Here is a 19,752-nt window from a genome sequence, read left to right as displayed (position 1 = left end):
GTTTTTAGGCACAAATGGGGTCTACATCAAGCATTGTTCCCCGGATTATGGCAGACCACCCACCGCATATGCTGTGAAGAAGAATTTGGAATTAGGCTTGATCCCATAAAACTGTGTTCGACAGTCCTAACTAAAACAAAGCAATTCTCCTTGAAATGTCTGGCATTAGAGTATCTTCTCCAACTCCTTCCACTGATTGGTTCTACCCTATCTAGCAGCGACTAGTACAAGCTGAGAGTTCTAAGGAAACAAAAAATCTCATCAAGTACAATTGTTGAAATTCAAAACTCTATCTTACACGCTTTTCTTGTACTAAAATCTATAGGCTGGTGCTGGTCATGCCACTTCATATGAAATCCAAATCTATCTCGTCTATTTGAAGAGTGTCTCTTTCACTGATAAGCACAAGTTGATACAAAAGACACATAGTATATAACCTTAATCTTATCTTCTCTTTAGATTAAAAGAATCACTCTCATAAAAGCCCGTATCTTACTGAACTATGTAATACTACTGCATGTGCAATCCATAGTATTTATCCAGCTTCACAATGAAATCCGGGGTAAAAGCCATATCTATAAAACCAGCTCCAAATGTCTATACAGGATTCTAATACTCTCTGAAAGTCAGATTTAGACGCCCTGGACGGAGATTTGTTTCATCCACGAGAGCCCTAGGTGCAGTATTTTGCTTAATAGCAGTCACACCATGAAAGATGTGTCTAGAGTTCCCACCAAATATCAGCACATCCCCAGATTCAAGTTCAACCTTTTCTGCTTTGTCCACATCCCTTTGGTCACCGTATAAAAATTCAGCTGAATCTCCTATGGAAAAGGATACCACAGGTAATCTTTTATGTAGACTTTCTGGACTTTCATCTCGATCCTGCAAACAACACAAACTAAGTTTCAATGGTATGTATAGTAGCCAAATAGGAGTAAAATTAAATTATTCCCATTCTACAGGAAAATGGGGAAAGAAACGATGAAGGTATCATCATATAACGGCTTGATTTCACCTCCCTTCTCCCTTCTCCCAATGCTCACCACAAGATCATGCAATATATTGAGTCAGATATCCATCCTTTGATCATCAAACTTGTGTTCAAAATGACAAATGCAGACCAATGTTTAGCAAAACAGAAGAAAAGTTATTTTGATTTCATTAAAACTGAATGAATTGATACAGGTTGGCAAGAAATGTATGAATAAAATCCATTGCAACAACTTAAAGGGAAGAATTGCCAAGAAAAGGACTCTCTATGATGTCACATGTAGTGCAAGGATGAGAACAGGTTTAAAGTTTGGACCTGATGGAGACCAAGTCGACCACTTGCTGAGTAGAAATTCACAATACATATATTTGGTGACATCCATGGGAGAATGTCTTCTACATGGCTTGCTATAGCCTTTTGTTGCAGAAGGGCATGTGAATCTTTTATTGCCTTTTCAACCAACAAATAGAATTCACGAGGAATATGTGGGGGAACAGCACAGTCAATTGGTCGAAGATCTTCATAATTTCCTGTCTCTGGGTCCCAATTTTTACCAAGGCACATCATTTTCAAATGCAGTTTTGCCCCATCACGGTAACCTGGTTGGTAGAAACCTCCAGAACCAAAACCAAGCTCTCGGCAAGCCTTTACAATTTTAACCTAGATGCATAGAAGGGTGCAAAGTAAATTAACAGAGAGTTGAATACATGTTTACGAATTATGAGTGAACCCGGAAATATAGCAATTAGCTAGAAAATCATTCAGAAGTACATATGCAAAAAAATTGACATAAAGCGATTAGCAAGCCTCATGGTCCTCACCTGATCACTTAAAGACAGATATTTCTTTAGAAGCACCATCCCAGATCTCAATACAATTCCATTTTGGCCTTCCATTGATCGTTTGATTTCATTCCTCTTTTCTCTATTCTTTACAAGCAAAGATGGTTTCAGCATGACAGGTGTTCCGGCTTTGGACAGGCAAATATCAAAAGGATCAACCACAACCTGGCACTCAGTGTGAACAGAATCACCAAAACCTGCACTATTTTGGGGACTCATTTTTTGGGATGATTCAGATGGTTCAGACTCGTCTTGCGGGCAGGAGAAGTTCACCCTGCGAGAGAAATCATGATGCAGTATAGATGCACAACTCTCTGTCTCCTCAACCGGTAATGGTTCAACCTGTGTTCTTCCCGCATAAGGCTGTGAGCCTTTAGAATCCAATTGACAAGACAATGAGGGAAAATCATCCTTAAGGACTGCACCTGAAGTGTCACTGGCTTGAGGAGGATCATTTTGCCATTTTAGTCCGGTGCCATCAGGAAAAGGCTTTTTTGGCTTATATCCAAAAGCAGCGGTACTGTCATGCTCAGAATAACTTGACCCACTGGCCGGAGACATCTTCTGCAAATGTCTACCACGGCTTTGGGACATTCCATCATCCTGATAGTAACAAGAATCTTCACCAGAATGCCTTTCAGCTCCGACCTGGAGTTTGCAAAATAATAAACATTGTGCACTTCTAACCTCATAAGCATACATTGGCACCAGAAAATATAGTAAGAAATTTGGAACGTCCATAAAAATCATAATTCAGGATTTCTTAGTCAATCCAAAGGGTTTTATCATCAGCAAACCTTATAATTAGCCAAAATTGTACATTAAGAAATAATGTTTAGTTAATGTAATAATGATAAACGTAAATGAAATTATATATTTTCTTAAAGAACAAAAAAAGATAAAGTGATGATTAACGATAATCATAATAAATTGAATATATGTAAATAAAAATTCTCCCAAATAAGTCATCGAAGCGCCTTTCAAATATTTCCAAGACTAAACCCTTCAAATAATAATAAAAAAAATAACGTAAAAACGAACAAATGGTAAACTGTAAAAGGTAAAGTCAGAGATGAAAAATTACGGGGCTGCGACCGTGATCAAAATAACCTCCGCGACGCCAGGATCGTCCTCCGCGACCTGAATAGCCATTGGTGGTTCGACCGCGGCCGCGATTCATGGTCGCCGGCGGATCAAACGGGGAGGAAAGGTTAGGATTATGGTGGTAAATTTATCGGGTGGATTTATGTGATTTTTTTTCCTTTTGATTTTAAGTAGTAATTTTTTTATTAGAGTGAGGACGAGGACAAGCAGCAGAACTGGAGAAGAGGAGATTTTTAAGGTCGAGAAAAGGAAAGTTAGAGACTTTTTAGTTCTCCAAGATTTACAACTTTGGATGCACACGTCTCTCTAGTTCCCCTCAAGTTATTGGTACCCAACACTTTCCTTTAGCGTGTTACAAATTAGATGTCTAATTTTCAAAGTTAATTAACTTTTATGTTGAAATTGTCTAAGTATTGTTTTTAGTACATACAATATAAATTATTTTGGAATATTTATTTAAAAACTTTCTGAACTACTAAAAAAATTCCAAAATTTTTTATTTTTGATTAGATTTTCTTATTTTTATTTTAAATTAAATCTTTAAAATTAAAAAATTTTCTATGATATTAGTCAAAAGTTACTTTTTTTTATATTATATAAAATTGATATGTCATATCAATATTTTTTAATATATATATATATATATATATATTACATGATAACATTATCGTATAATATTTTTAATTTTTATATTAATATCATATGGATATAAAAATAACGATAAGACAGTTAATTATCAATTATAAAATTTTATTTATTTTTTAAAAATATAAAATTTTAATTAAATATAATAAAAAATAAAAATTTGTTTTAATTTTTTAAAATAATTAATATTAAATCAATTATTAAATTAAGTTTTTTATTTAGAGAAGAGATATTCAAATCCAATATTTTGAAAACAATTATTGAGTTAAATATTCAGATATTCAATATCAAAATTACCAATGAAAAAAGGATGTCTTATACATTTGTTGGAGAGAAAAATTAAAGTGCAAGTGCGATATCTTTTCCTTTTCTCAAAGGAAAAGTCAAAAAGTCAATATTAAATAAAAATATTTTCCCCTCTATAAAACTTTCAAAGCTTGCGTTAGAATTTAAAGACTCCTTTTACCATCATTTGTGGAATGCTTTTGTCATGATATACATACTTCGAATTCAAATTAACCCTTGGCCTTTAGAATTACAAGTAATCAAGTATGTAAAAGATAATAATAATAATAATAATAATAACAAATTCGGTTCAAAGAAATAGCATTTATTAAGTGAATTTGTTGGGAAATGTTTGAAATAAAAATATTGATGAATATCATCAAACCAAACTTTATCTTAAATTAAAAATAGACAAGCTGCTTTATCATTCAACAATCGTATTTGTTGTTTATATATTTAAAATTATCTTAATTATTGTAAACCTTACAAATGAATCTTATTATTACTAACCTATTTGTTGTAATTAGGGAATGGGAAGTCAGCCTTGAAATGTATCTTAAAATCATTTTCAATTAAGTTGATCAAATTCTCATTAAAATGGCAAAGTTAATTCAAAATTTATACATTAATGATTAAACTACATTGTTATTTGCAAGCATTAAAAAAAAATGTTTACGTGGGGTATTATTCCCTTTACGCCTGCCTGCTCCGCCTTTTTCATGGCATCTAAGAGTATAAAAATTGAGATATAATTTTGTAATATAAGAGGTAAATGAATTTTAGTATGTCTAAAAAATTATATATTTTAGAAACTATTAGGCTAATACTAGTCCGTGTTCCCATGTGATTGCAAAAAGAACAAACCGTTTTCTAAACTCAACTCAAATAATAAAAGGCAATTTAATTAGATAAATAAATTTTCTTTTTATGAGAAAATTAATTTAAAACTATACAAACTCCAAACACCGGTGCCGCGTTGTACCTTTGAAACTTCGTAGTTCGTACCGCAATCTCAAAGGTACAATCCCTCAATAACAGGACGCTCTGAAAATCGTAGCTCAAAAAAAAAAAAAAAGAGAATAAAGAAAGAAAACCAAAATTGCGAGCCATCATTTATTTTGTCTATTTTCTTTCTTATAATAAAACCCCTATTTTTAACGTTCTCTTTCCCTTTTCCCCTTATTTCAACCTCCTAAGTCTTGTCGGACCATCGGTCGTTTCCCCTTCCTCAGATCGTTGAATTCAAGAAGAAATCCAAAGACCCACATGCTATAACCAGGTACTTTTTGTGTAAAATCAAGAGTTTTGATTGCTTATTAATTTGCAAATGTGCTTGTGATTATTTGAAAGAAATCGTGCCTTTGCTTTGCAATGTTGTGGAAATTCTTCAGGATAAGAGAGATTTCCCTCAATTGAATTTCTGGGTCTTTTTGGAATCCCAGAAAATAATCCGTTTTGTTGTTAGATCGTGATGTTGTTGATTGGTTGGGTTCTCTTTGGTTATATTAATGACCATTGGATTGGAAAAGAAGAATTGGGTCGATCTTGTATTGGATCAATGATGAGAGTTTAGTGAATTTTAGAATTATAGAATTAAGTAATATAAGAACCAAGTTATGTGTTTTTTTTTTTTGGTTAATTTTAATGGCAAAGTGTTGTATTCTTATTATTCTGGTGGCAAGTAGTACCATTAAGTTTTGAAAACCAAATTATCGAAATCTAATCAATTGGTATTTGCTGCATCATTTTTCGTTTATTATTTAAATATACGGTATGAGATCGGGATAGCTCGTTTTGACTTAAATTGAGTTTTTCTTTTCAATGCCTAATCAGGGTGTTGATTTTGCTTTTAGTTCAGTTTGAAAGGATTTTGTGTAGCTGAGAAATAGGGAGTAAAGATGGTGAAGATGACAATGATTGCTCGTGTTACTGATGGACTTCCTCTGGCAGAGGGACTGGATGATGGTCGTGATCTCAAAGATGCTGAAATGTACAAACAGCAAGTCAAGGCTTTGTTTAAGAATCTCTCCAAAGGCCAGAATGAGGCTTCAAGGATGTCTATTGAAACTGGCCCATATGTGTTTCAGTATCCTTATTCTGGTGTCTCTACTAGATGCCGATATTTCTTGAGTTATGAAATATGTTTATATTTTCTTCTTTGGGAAAGAGATATTATGCAGAGTAGTGGTCTGTGCATGAGATGTGCTCACACTCAGTCTCTCCGAGATCAGATGGGTTTCTGATCATGGATTGAATATTACATTATTTCCAAGTAGTGTTGGCTTCTATTAACTGGCACTTCTTCATTCAGTATGCATAACAAATGGTCTGTAAAATCAGGAGAACATATTAACTTGGATATTATGATTCATCTGTTTTCATCACTCATGATGAAGCTGACAGCTTTCCTTTTTCTGAATATGTTTATAAACATGGATCCAGATAAATTTGAGCTCCCTTGTGCAGTTTATATGATGCAAAAGGGACTAAGTTTATACTTGCAGGATGGTTCTTGCTTCTTCTTGAATTTGAATAACTATGTATCTCTCTCTTTCTTTATAATGTGTGTATAATTTGTTTACATATTATGTTTTGTTGCTGAATAAGTTTGTTGTATGGCTTTGGTATTATTTGCACGTGCATCTGACTTGTACTGTTACCTTGACCTAAGTTCATAGCTATATCATTGAAGGACGTGTTTGTTACTTGACAATGTGTGACCGTGCTTATCCTAAGAAACTTGCCTTTCAATATCTGGAAGACCTCAGGAATGAATTTGAGCGTGTTAATGGAGCTCATATTGAGACAGCTGCCAGGCCTTATGCCTTTATTAAATTTGGTAGGTTCCTTTCCCATATTATTTGGCTTTTGATGCAGCTAGTTTTTCTTCAACTTTGTTTTATTCTGCTTCTCTTACTAGGCTTGATTTTATCTTTTCTTGTCTTGAAGATACATTCATACAGAAGACAAAAAAATTGTACCAGGACACCCGTACTCAGCGGAATATTGCAAAGTTGAATGATGAACTCTATGAAGTTCACCAAATAATGACTCGCAATGTACAAGAAGTTCTTGGTGTTGGTGAAAAGTTGGACCGTAAGACATTCCTTTTCCTTTCAGAATTACTTTAGGCCATTTTTTTAACATTTAATTTAATAATTAATTGCATTTTGTTTGAACCCATGCTCCATGATATATCTGAATTTTACAATCATGATCTAGTTATGCTTTTATAATTTTAATGCATCTATTTGTATGCGTGTACTGGTTAAAAGGTGGACAAAAACCTTGTAGGATATCAGCCTGTTGCTTCTATATCTGGTTCTGCCCCACTTTAACTTTTAAATTACCCTCAATTTGGTAATTACATGTTCGAACATGGAATATATATATATATATATTTTTTTTTCTTAGAAAGAAAATTCAATCTTTATTGTCTTGAGTGCATTTGCATGTTTTGTAACTCTTGTTCCTTTGATGGTAAGATTTAGCTGTTCATAAAATTTCGATTTGCATTAATCATACTAAAGCATGCTTTACTTGTCTTTGCTTCTCATTGAGTGTTTCTGGAGTGTCGTATATTGGTTCACATTATGCCAATTAACATTTAAAGAATTTGATTTCTAGTATTTTCTTCTCCACTTGCAATCGGCATGTTTACAAGCTTCAAAGTTGATTATGGTTGCACCTTGTTGCTGCCTTAGTTTACTTCTAAGTTTTGCCCTTAAATTGAAGTCACCTAATCATGTTTTTCTCCACTTGCAATTGGCATGTTTACAACCGCAAAGTTGATTGTGGTTACACCTTGTTGCTGCCTTAGTTTACTTTTAAGTTTTGCCGCTAAATTGTACTCACCTAATCATTTATTTTTCTTTACTGATGGTTTAATATTCAATCTTCTCTCTCTCTCCCTCCCCCCCCCCCCCTCCTTCTCTCTTTCTCTCACTGGCTGATAGATTGTATTATTGTTTAGACTAACCAAGTGTGCATTTCACTTTTTTGCGGATAATACAGAGGTCAGTCAAATGTCCAGTCGTTTGACATCAGAATCTCGCATCTATGCCGACAAGGCAAGAGATTTAAATCGACAGGTTAGTTTTTCCTGGTCAGTGAGAAATATGCTTATCTAGACTCGTTATTTGGGGCATTTATTTCTCTCTCTCTCTCTCTTTTTGGGTTGAGGTGTTTAGCTTTGGTTTTTTGACATTTTTGTTGACATTACTAAACTTGTGCTGCTAAGATATGATGTTCTTGGTGGAAAACATTGGTGATTGATGTAATATTCTTGATCACTGTCACAATGACTCCCTGAACATGAAAACTAGAATGAAGCTGTTACATGAAGTGTTTCTTTATTAAACTTTATAGTGAAGTTTGAATGCCTCCCACCTTAAAAGAAAATCAGTGCAAAGAACCTGAGGAAGCTTTCATTTATATGATTTGTGTAGTACAGTTTGAGTGAAGTTGCCATAAGTAAGTACCGTGCATGAGTGATGGTTTAAGTTTGTTGCTTAAGTTTCCTTCTACCGATTCTTGATTTCCTTTTTATTTCAAATGAAGGTCTCTCTTGCAAGAGCTTAAGTCAGTTTTCCATGTGCTTGTGGCTGGATTATTTTTGCAATTTTCTTGATTAATTTTAGACATCATGATTGTCAGCAATACTAAAGTTTGAAAATTCTTTATTTGGTTTATCAATTTGACTGTAGGCTTTAATTCGGAAGTGGGCTCCTGTTGCTGTTGTGTTAGGAGTTGTTTTCCTCCTCTTCTGGGTGAAAGCAAAGCTATGGTGACTCAACTGTGCTTCATAGTTTTAAGAACTCATCATGGAATTTCTTGGGTTTCTCTGCATTGCTGTGGATAGCTTGTTGTCCACACCTCGGAGACCAAAAATTGAAGTGAATTCTGGTTTTTGTTCATCACACAATTCGGCGAAGCATAGGGACAAGTTTGCGATGTGGAATTGTGAAAGAGAGACCCTCCCTTAAGAGCATATGTTGAAAGACAAAACTATTCTTTTCTACATGTAAAAGCCGGAACACTATAGCAAATAGTAAACTACTCAAAAGCTTCTTGTCCTAATTATTTTAAGTACTAGAACATTATTGCCATTTTGCTTTGATGGACTTACTAGCTTTTAATTACTCTTAATCCATGGCAAAAATGAGGCAAGATCTACGAAGAGGATCTAGTAAGATATATTAAAAGTAGTTCTTAGTCTATGGTATAACCATGTTAGCATCATGATTTATTTTGCCTCACCTCCATCCCTGTTCCAGCAGAAATTGTATTCCATCTCTTTATTTATATTTTTCAGTTATAAACTTGATGTAATTCTCTCTGCTTGTGCTCGCAAAGATGGACTGAGGATAATATCAATAATGAGAAATAGTGTGGCTTCTCATCAGTACAATGATTAATCTAACATGAACCTTTTCCCTAGTTTAATATTTGGTCGAGTAGGCATTTCATAAGCAAGGTGGCAGCAGCTGAGATGGTGTAGTGGTCGGGGGGGGCTCTTTGCCAAGCAATCATGCTCAATGGCTCTGTTGACTGTATTGCTTTCTATTCATTTGGAAGGCGCAAACAAGATACATGAGTTCTGTCCACCGAAGGCAAAGGAGTTAGACAGTGCTACCTTAACATCTAATCGTTCCTTCGTTGGGCCAACAAGAAGATTTACGTCCTGAAATGGCACATTTTAAACTTTCAGTTCGTATAAACTTGTTCAGGTTTTTGATAATATAGCGTGCTGAGCCACTAGTTTGGGCTCCGTGGCTTAATTTACTGCAGATGCTCATGCACTTCTAGCCTCCAGGGAATTATCTCCTAGCTGCCAACGTCCAAAAAACTTTTAAGAAGATAAAATGTTATAGTTCATAGTTCATACCACGCCTTTGTCAGGATTGTCAAGATTGATGTTTGGATGGATCCAGCCCGTTTGTATTGCCTACATTTGAGAAGGAAACCCAAATTAGAATCTAACCGTAGCGGTAGAGCCACTTTTTTGTGGTTTTTGATTCCCAAAAAGCATTAAGCAGGAGATTTAAGTCCAATGTGATAAAATTTCAGTGTCCGATTGATAACCTTAATTGCTGCAATAGCTTCCACAGCACCTGTAGCTCCAAGTAGGTGGCCAGTCATGGACTTGGTAGAGTTAATTCTTAGCTGCAGATCAATGGAAGTTTGCATACAGTAATAATGGGGACTCAAGGATCAAGATTTAAAAGAGAGCAATTGTAAGTAGTATTAATTTTGACCTCAGGATTGTTGCCAAAACAACGGAATAACGCTCGGAATTCTCTGAGATCACCAATTTGTGTAGATGCAGCATGTGCATTTACGTAATTTACATCTTCTCTGGCCACTCCAGCATCAGCCAATGCTTTCTCTATACAAAGAACCATTCCATTCCCTGGCATTGGAAGGCCAAAAGAACAAACTATCATAAGTGCTTTTAACAGATAAAATTACATAAAAAAAAAGGTTGAAAGCAGACGAAATATAGGTACAAGGTTATGAGAATCTGAAAATATGGGTACTTAAATTTACAAGATGATTCAAGAGAAAAAGGAGAAATATTAGAACAGAAAGGAAGCTATGATTTTAAACAGCATTTCTACAGAAAGGAGTTAAAAATGTTTGTTTGGTTACCAGTAGGATGGGGCTGAGTCAAGTGATACGCATCGGCACCAAAGCTTCCGCCCAGAAATTCCGCATAAACTTTTGCACCTCTTTGCTGCCATATCAAGAACGACATATAAAACAAATATGGGTGTGGAAAACTTTAAAAGTTAAACATTGGGATGATTATGAAAAATGAGATGTATTGTTGGAAGGATACACACAAGTGTACCTTGGCATGTTCTAACTCCTCCATAAGCAAAACCCCAGCTCCATCTCCAACGACAATTCCATCACGCTCCTGAACAAAGGGTAAATCTAGCGTCCCCATTAACAAATGTGTTCAAGAAGCATACTAGAGTTTAAGAGAAGTAGTTTACGAAATCCAAATGTTCTGCAGGATGCAAAAACTAGAAAGTTTGAAGTTGGAAGCTTTTACAGTGTCCCAAGGGCGTGAAGCTTTGGTCGGATCACAATTCCTCCGTGAGAGAACTCTGCATGATGCCATACCTCCCAACCCTGCAACTCAAAATTAATAATCAAAGAAAATTGGTCATCCATGAACTAACACTCGATTGGTAAATCTAGGGTATAGAAGGCTTTGGATACCTATTGGATGAAGTCCTGCATCAGAACCACCACAAAGCATTATATCCTGCAAATCATCTTAAATTAGAGACAGCACTAACTTAAGATGTTTGGCCTGGTATTACAAGTCATGTAGAAAACTTATTGATAAAAACAAGGCTTTCCTTCATCTCGATATCAATGTATAATATATATGAGAAAATTCCAGCTAATGCCTACAAGAGACAGAAGTGAGCTACTCACTGTCTCTCCCTCGATAATATGACCAGCCGCACTAAGTATACAATTATTACTTGTTGCACAGGCTGCAGAGATTACGTAGTTTGGACCCATCCAACCCTGTAATTTGGCATCTTGTAAGTGACTAGAAGGTTGCATCTACTCATGCTGTTTTTAACGTTAGAGTAACTCTAGTCTACCACAAGGAGATTTGTTTAGTGTGCTATACCAAATCCATTGCTAGTGTTGCGGAACCCATGTTGGTTGCTGTCAGAGGTAAACTGAAAGGATTTGGCATCTTTGATGGAGTCATCATCGTTTCAATCCATTCCTGGCAAATCTGTTTGAAATCCGCCCCAATACCGTTAGAAACATCAGTAATGGAAGAAAAGTTGATGCTAGTGCTGTAGTTGATTTCTTGTATAAGTAATAATGCAATGTGCAATGATTCCATACTAGCCAACATTTTAGGTTGTGTTTAGATTGTATTGTGTGCCCCATTGTATTGTTTGGCTAAATTGTAAACATCTATGGGCCTGGGGTGTTGTTGATTGTGTTGGTTGGCACTGCTATGTTAGCTTTTTGTATATGCAATGTTGAGGTTTTTAAGTCTTTTGTTTTACATGAGCGAGCATAAAGGCTTCAAATCCTCTCTATGTTATCAGTAGGGAGAGTTACTCCTGATATCAATAAAATTTTATGTTTCATAAAAAAAATGAATTCTGTACGTCATTCTCGATTTTAGTCTTTGAACAATTTATTTTATCTAAGGAGATCTCATGATCAACAGCTCAACATTGTTCTTTATCTATTCAATGATCACGAAAAAAGAGGTTTCTGGGAATTTTTATAATACAAAATTACCACACTTGTGTGAGAAAAATAGAAGATTTATTTACCCTCAAACCTCCGAGTGCAGTGCCAATTATGATTCCACATCTACTTTTATTAAGCTCCCTATTAACTTCATTTGTAATCCCACCATCTGCCAGAGCCTTCTTGCCAGCAGTGAGAAGGTAAAGCATAAACTTGTCTGCCCTCTTTGCAAGCTTTGATGAGACCCCACTATCTGCCGAGAAATACTTGATCTCTCCGCCAATATTCTGTTAACACGAGCTAGAGTATATATATCAATATCCAGCAAATTAAGTTACTACTATAGATATTTATAAGTCACTTAGACTAAAGGGTCATACCGTTGGGAGCTGAGAAGAGTCAAAATTTTCTATCTCACTTACTCCACTAATACCTTGAAGAAGATTGTTATAAAACATATCCGAGTCATGACCAAGCGCAGTTACAATACCAATCCCTGTCACAACAACCCGCCGCTTCTGCCCTGGAGGCTTTTCCTCTGTTGTCAGTTTGTTTTCAGGTTGTACAGAAATAGCCATTGTTTCACCTGACAGCATAACAAAGTAGTCACTGATAGAAGCTATAAATATATGCCTGCAGTAAAATCAATTAAAAAGAAGGCAACCGTCATTAATTACTTCTGCCGCAGCTTTCTGAAGAAAGCTTCTTGGGAGTGAGCCCCTGGTTCTGTTTCTTTGGAGGTTGAAACATTGGAGATCTTTCAGGGTGGTTCTTCCTGTTAGGCCTAGGCGTATAACTAGCAACAAGCCCTGTACAAAGCGAAGAGGCAAGGATAGAAGCAGCCATGGAAGAAATCAATGAATGATTCACACAACAAGCAGATCAGAACCAGCAGCTAAACCCAAACGAACTCCAAATATAGAAGTTGATGATAACCCAGAAACGACCTAGGAATGGAATGAGAAGGCCTGAAGCCCCCACAGTCGCAGACAACGATAGAGAGAGTTCAGAGTTGCTATTGGAGAGATGAGAATCAACCTATGAACAAGAATTGAAGATCAAAGGAAAGACAAACGGATGGAAGAGCATTCAAAATGCTGCAACTATATAGCCCGTTTCGTAAGACAGACAGTAATTATAAAAAATATAAATGCAAACTGCATGCAATCTAAGTATACATTGCGTAAAGGGGAATGCAGTTAAAAAAGTTTTCATTGGACATAGCATAACAGACTTCTTTATTAATTAGTAGTAATTTCTAAAATGTTAAAATTCGTCATATTTCATAAAGTTTGGAGTCCTGAAAGAAGGCATGTTCTTTGCCGTGAAAGGGCAAAGGAAAAAACCTATGCATCTAACTTGTCATATATCAAGTCAGTAACACCCAACAGATTTACAACGAAAGTGCAGTGTTACATGCATAATGCACTCTCGCACGGGGATACGAAAAATTCAAGGTTTAGATTCAATGAAATGGGGATTCGAACCCAACTTTTTTAATAAGAAAATTCGAATTCAACTCTTTGAATAGAGTCTACATACATTGAGTATTGAACCAAACACTCATACACTAGTTTGGATATGCAGGCAAAGCCAGACTGAAAACAAATGCACCTAAAAAATGCTCTTACCAATACAAAAAGGGATGGTCGTTTCGTTACAAAATATTTTCAAATCATGAAGGGCATTGTTGATCAACTTGCTTTTGTTGGTGCTGCTGTAGAAGATGATGATTTGGTTCTACATATTCTAAATGGATTGGCACTACATTCTACATATAAAGAGCTTGCAGCAGCAACTGGGGCACCTGAAACTTCTATTGCGTTTGAAGAATTGCATAACAAGTTGGTAGAGTTTGAGCAACAAGTGAGAAAAGAGGAATCTAGTGGTGATTGCTTTATATTGCCACAACAAACTTCACCAAGAAAAACAACAACACTCATCACTTTCAGTTCATTCCAAATCGTGGCCGATCTTTTCAACATCATGGTGGTTATCAAAATTATAATGGGAACAAAAAATCTGGTGTCTTCTCCGCAAGCCAGTATTTTAATCAACCGCATATTTTCTACCAAATCTATGAGAAACATTGGCACTCCGCTCGGCAGTGCTATCAAGGCAAAGAATTTTCCAATTCTAATCCAACGGCAAATGATGCATGTTCTGTTAATAAAATCAAGGCATTCACCAGGGCTTCTGTAACAGCCTCTGTTTTAAGCATACAAAACAGGGGCTTTAAGATAATAGTAGAAGAAGAAGGAAAATTATGAGAGTTTTCTCTTTCATATATTGCATTCATCTTAATTACAATTTTATATACATAGCAGACAGAGCTTACACTTATAAACATATCTAAAACAAGTGTTTAGCTTAAAGTTGTCTTAACACATGCAAGACTACATGTATGCTAGGGAGGGAAACAGCTGGCATATCCTCAAAATAACAGTACAACGAAGCAAACAAGATTGAGAAGGAAGACAAGTACTGAACATCATGCAAATATACATGAGGATATATTGTAGAAGGCTGTTGACTTATATGCCTTACAAAATACCATACAAGTGCAAGTGTTACTCTCAACAGTCCTCCTTAACACTTGCATTGCAAACGTTTAGCTTGTCTTTGAGTGTTTCAAACCTCGCCTTTGACAAGGCTTTTTTATTGAATAACAGAGAGATTAACCGGAGGAAAGGAGAGTTCATAAAAACAGGGAGAGCCAAAATCTGGAAAAATTGGGGAGAGCTAAAAACAGTAGCTCACACACCTTCTCATTCATTTCATTTCACCTTATATACATCACACTTAACAATAGAGAAATGGAAAAATAGCAACGGTACTCAGCCTCGAAACATGGAAAACAAATTTGGTTGGCCGTGCACTAAAATCCGTGTATTGGTTTCAGTGCCAAGTAACCGCTACAAAGGAAACAGAGGACACCGGGCTTAACAACTATAGAACTAGACCTAGTAATTTTGAACACGACACGTTAACACGACATTAAAAGACACGGGTTAAACAAGTTTTGGGTTTAGTCTTAACGTGTTTCGTGTCTAATCGTGTCTTACACGTTAAGATACAAAAATTTTTATGTTTTAACGTGTCTGATACGACAAACACGTTTAAAATATATTTAAACACGTTTACTTAATCATGTTATCGTGTTTAATCGTGTTATCGTGTTTAAACGTGTATACGTGACACATTTATTAACCTATTAAAAATTAATAGTTAAAAATTATTTTAACTTTATATAAATAATTTTAAATAATTATTTTAATAAGTTTTTTTTTAATTTTATAAAGGGTATAATGTAATTATACATTCTCAACCCTAATTTTTAACTTTTGGTGATTTTTTGATGTTATTATTATTTTTGTTTATTATAATTATTTTTATGATTATAGATTTTAAATTTAAATAATAAAATTATACTTAATTATAAATATTTTTATTTAATCGTGTTAAACATGTTAATCATGTTAAACGTGTTATNTTAAATAATAAAATTATACTTAATTATAAATATTTTTATTTAATCGTGTTAAACGTGTTAATCATGTTAAACGTGTTATTAATCGTGTCATGTCGTATATTGACATGGTTAATAAACGTGTTAATTGTGTCGTGTCATGTTACACGTGTATTAAATGTGTACGTGTACGTGTTTTAAATTTGAGACACGAATATTAAACGTGTCATGTTCGTATTTAGTCTTAACGTGTTTCGTGTCTAATTGTATCTGATACGTTTACGACACGTTAACACGAATTGCCAGGTCTACATATAACCCCATCAAAACGACACACTCAAGCAGTGTATAAGTAAAAAAACATAATAAAACAACAAGAGCTAAAGTCTTATAACATAAACAGTAAAGCGACTAAGTAAAACGACATGCAAGCTTAGCATATTAGCTATTGAAGTATGAATGACATTGTGCTGTTCAACCTTCTTCTTCTTCTTTATTCTTCAACCTTTGAACCGTCCCACCAAGTTTGCTCTTTCAAATTATAGATTTGTGATCATTTCTCAATAGACCCCCTTGATCACTAATCTGGTAAACACCCAGACATGACCTCAGGAACTCAAATTTGTCTTTGCTCAAACTCTTGGTCAGAATATCAACAAATTGCTGATCAGTTGGACAATGCTGAATATTATTTTCATTGTCCTTTACTACCTCTCTGAGGGCATGGTACTTAACACTTATATGCTTGGTACGACCATGCTGTATAAGATTCTTTGCAATAGCTATAGCTGATTTGTTGTCAACATTAAGCACAGTACGTTTAGTCTGGAGAAACCCCAAGTCTGATAGTACTTCCTAAGCCATTGGATGTGATTTGTAGCTGTTGAAATAGCAATATACTCAACTTCAGCTGAAGACTGAGCTATTACTTCTTACTTTTTTGAATTCCAAGAGAACATACCACTGCCAAAAGAAAAATAGAATCCTCTAGTGCTCTTTGAGTCATCCAGTGGCCATGCCCAATCACTGTCTGTGTACCCCTTAAAGCTCCCCACTATCCGACTTACAAAACTTGCATCCATAGTTCATTGTACCTTTGACATATCTTATCACTCTTTTAGCTACTTTGAAGTGTACTTTAGATGGAGACTGCATGAATCTCGACAGCAAGCTAATTGAAAACATGATATCAGGCCTAGTAACCGATAGATACAGTAGAGCACCTATCATACTCCTGTAAACCTGACCATTTGTCTCTTCAGCACCATCATGTTTACTTAGTTTTTCCCCCAGAGCTAATGGTGTATGAACTGGTTTACAAGATTCCATATTGAACTTCTTCAGTAAGTTTTTGGCATGCTTAGTTTGGTGAACAACAACCTGATCATCAGTTTGAATAATCTTCATACCAAGAAAGTAACTCATGAGCCCCAAATCAGTCATTTCAAATTCTATCATCATTTGAGCTTTGAATTTCCCTAAATATTCTGCATCAGGTCCTGTTATTAGAAGGTTATCCACATATACAGCTATTATGAGCATAACTGATCTGTCAAACTTCTTTGCATACAAAATAGGTTTTGCTATACTTCTGATCAGGCCTTGAGTTTTGAAATAGTCATCTATTCTTTCATACCAGGCCTTAGGTGCCTGTTTTAATCCATGTAGTGCTTTAATAAGTTTACAAACTTTACTTTCAGCACCTTGCTCAACATAGCCTTCTAGTTGCTTAATGTAAATGACTTTAGTTAAAACTTTATTTAGAAAAACAGATTTCACATCTAGGTAATTAATTTTCCAACTTTCCTTTGCTGCTAATGTTGCTAGCAACTTGATGGTGTCATGACAAGCCATAGGTGAAAATGTCTCAAAATAATTTATCCCATAAGTTTGGGCATAGCCTTTCACCACCAATCTACCTTTAAACTTATTTACCGAACCATCTGGATTAAGCTTGGTTCTGTAAATGCATTTTACTCCAATCACTAGATGATCACTTGGCCTATTAACTAAGCACCAAGTTTCATTTTTCTTGATCATATTTATCTCAGAGTTCATTGCTTCTATCTAGTTTTTATTTGCATTTGCCTCCTCATAGCTAACAGGATCTACAATTACAATATTTCATCTACTATATATATCTTGAAGAGTGCTGGTACCTCTTACAGCCAGTGATTCATCTTCAATATCTGTCTCACCATCAAACTCACCTTGTATTATGTCTGAAATTAGATTCAAGTCACTAGGATACTCAATTACAGACTTATCCCAATTCCACCTTGAATGTTCATCAAATCTTATGTCCCTACTAAATAGAATCTTCTTGGTTTCCACATTATATAGCTTATACCCTTTAATAACATCACTATATCCAATCATGATAGTAATAACACTATTCTCATCCAGCTTGGATATCTTCTCATCAAGTACCTTAGCATAGCAAATGGAGCCAAATACATTCAAATGAGATACTGAGGGTTTTCTGTCAAACCAACATTCATAAGGAGTTTTCTGATCTAAGGTTCTACTCTGAGTTATGTTTAGGATGTAATTAGCTGTGTTAACAGCTTCTATCCAAAAAGTCATTGGTAGGCTTTTTTCAAACAAAAGACATCTGGCCATCTCCATAAGGGTTCGATTATTCCTTTCAGCAACCCCATTCTGCTGAGGGCTATAAGTAACAGTTAATTGATGAATTATACCTAGCTTAAACAGAAATGCTTCAAATTCAGCTGATGTGAACTCAGTACCATTGTCATTCCTCAAAGTTTTAATGGTTGATTCAACTTGATTTTCAACAATGTTTCTAAACTTCACAAAGTTTCTGAGAGCTTTTGATTTAAGCTTGAGAAAATAAATCCAATAGAATCTAGTCCAATCATCAATAAAAAAAAGATAATACTTATTACCTCCAAGTGAATGAATCTTCATAGGAACTCCTAAGTCTATATGTGTCACGATCCAAATTTTCGAGCCATGACTAACGCATGGGCCTAATGGGCATAGCCCACTAAGCCCAAGCAAGCCTATTTATGTGACTCAATTCATCGATTTCATCACTCATTTTTACAACCGTATTTCATAATTCTTATCAACAAGTATTTCAATACTTTTCCATCGAAACCATATGTTCACATTTATGATTCAAAATAATGTCATTCGTGCCATCTCGTAGTGGCAACATTAATCAACATAAACGTCTATTGCTTAAGATATATATATATATATATTAACAATTTACATCAAGGTACATATGTTCAACGAAAAGGACTCTAGACTTCCAGTGGAGTGACCATAGTGAGGGTGCAACTATTGAGATGCCATAGTACCTACCAAGAAGACGAGCATATGTGTGTGACTCAAACTAGGTTCCAACTGCCTCCAAATCTGAAAACATGAATTTTAAAAAGACGTGAGGATAAAACTCAGTGAGTGAACATAAGAAGGGAGCAAGCAATCAATAGGAAGAATTTGGAAATCATGATGCACTTGTTTTGAAAACAATGCACTTTGGTTTAATTTCTTTCTTAAACCCCTTTGTTTTGGACATTGATCAGTGGAGTCTTAGTATTGCAAAGACCCATGCTCAACCATGAAGATAAAGGAGTGAAGGAAATTATATCAAAACCCGAGCAAGGTAGCAACATGACAGCACGTTTCTCGTTGCAGCAAAAGGCATTCTTGGTTTGCATATGGTTCAATTTTTCAAGCATATCTTCCACTACATTGGTTCAATTGACATGATTGTTGGGTCATTAGAAAGATAAGAGGTAGGGCTACGACTTTAGTGTTTACCACTTTGCCCAGTTCTGATTGAAAGATGGTCAAAATCACTATCAAAGTGACAACACTGCACCACCACCGAGAGTTTCTAGCGACAGCGAAAATCCATTTCGCTACAGCCAAATTCCTTGTTGCAATGAACACAATTTAACAATCCTTAGCAACTTTCAAAGTTCAACACGCAAGATTCACATATGCAAAACCATATACCATACTCGTGAACTTTGATTTCATAAACATAGGTGTATATATATAAATGCATAGATAACACCAATATAAGCATAATCACACCCGACTCATGTGTATCCTCCCACATCGTGCACATAGCCAGAGCCATTGTGTGCATCCCCCCACATCGTGCACAGTTAGTGCCATCGTGTGCATCC

General features: G+C 35.3%; 3 protein-coding genes across 6 annotated transcripts; 1 reads left to right on the top strand and 2 right to left on the bottom strand.

The window, feature by feature from the left end:
- Positions 132 to 3,212, bottom strand: LOC18596274. Its single transcript, XM_007024649.2, has 4 exons — positions 2,921 to 3,212; positions 1,816 to 2,484; positions 1,310 to 1,654; positions 132 to 885 (listed from the first exon to the last, which is right to left on the bottom strand). The coding sequence occupies exons 1-4, from the start codon at positions 3,014 to 3,016 to the stop codon at positions 610 to 612; spliced, it is 1,386 nt and encodes a 461-aa protein (XP_007024711.2). The 5' UTR covers positions 3,017 to 3,212; the 3' UTR covers positions 132 to 609.
- On the top strand, positions 4,874 to 9,097 carry LOC18596272 (25.3 kDa vesicle transport protein). Of its 3 annotated transcripts, none has more exons than XM_018123729.1 (6): positions 4,874 to 5,149; positions 5,704 to 5,956; positions 6,549 to 6,709; positions 6,820 to 6,966; positions 7,885 to 7,961; positions 8,577 to 9,097. In XM_018123729.1, exons 2-6 carry the CDS (start codon positions 5,769 to 5,771, stop codon positions 8,658 to 8,660), a joined length of 657 nt encoding a protein of 218 aa, XP_017979218.1. In that variant the 5' UTR covers positions 4,874 to 5,149; positions 5,704 to 5,768; the 3' UTR covers positions 8,661 to 9,097. The 3 variants fall into 3 exon arrangements, with proteins under 3 accessions (XP_017979218.1, XP_007024708.1, XP_017979217.1); XM_007024646.2 differs by having other exon boundaries at positions 4,875 to 5,149; positions 5,729 to 5,956; XM_018123728.1 differs by having other exon boundaries at positions 4,875 to 5,149; positions 5,724 to 5,956.
- Positions 9,204 to 13,122, bottom strand: LOC18596271 (3-oxoacyl-[acyl-carrier-protein] synthase II, chloroplastic). 2 transcript variants are annotated; one of them, XM_007024645.2, is made up of 13 exons: positions 12,792 to 12,818; positions 12,495 to 12,700; positions 12,198 to 12,401; positions 11,528 to 11,638; positions 11,323 to 11,418; positions 11,101 to 11,146; positions 10,931 to 11,010; positions 10,724 to 10,792; positions 10,522 to 10,606; positions 10,128 to 10,282; positions 9,955 to 10,035; positions 9,758 to 9,817; positions 9,204 to 9,553 (listed from the first exon to the last, which is right to left on the bottom strand). In XM_007024645.2, exons 2-13 carry the CDS (start codon positions 12,690 to 12,692, stop codon positions 9,437 to 9,439), a joined length of 1,302 nt encoding a protein of 433 aa, XP_007024707.2. In that variant the 5' UTR covers positions 12,693 to 12,700; positions 12,792 to 12,818; the 3' UTR covers positions 9,204 to 9,436. The 2 variants fall into 2 exon arrangements, with proteins under 2 accessions (XP_007024707.2, XP_017979216.1); XM_018123727.1 differs by having other exon boundaries at positions 9,270 to 9,553; positions 12,495 to 13,122.

The sequence above is a fragment of the Theobroma cacao genome, chromosome 6 (assembly GCF_000208745.1).
Source record: "Theobroma cacao cultivar B97-61/B2 chromosome 6, Criollo_cocoa_genome_V2, whole genome shotgun sequence".
NCBI lineage: Eukaryota > Viridiplantae > Streptophyta > Magnoliopsida > Malvales > Malvaceae > Theobroma > Theobroma cacao.
The sequence above is the reverse complement of the archived record's forward strand: the minus strand, read 5'-3'. Positions and strand labels throughout refer to the sequence as shown.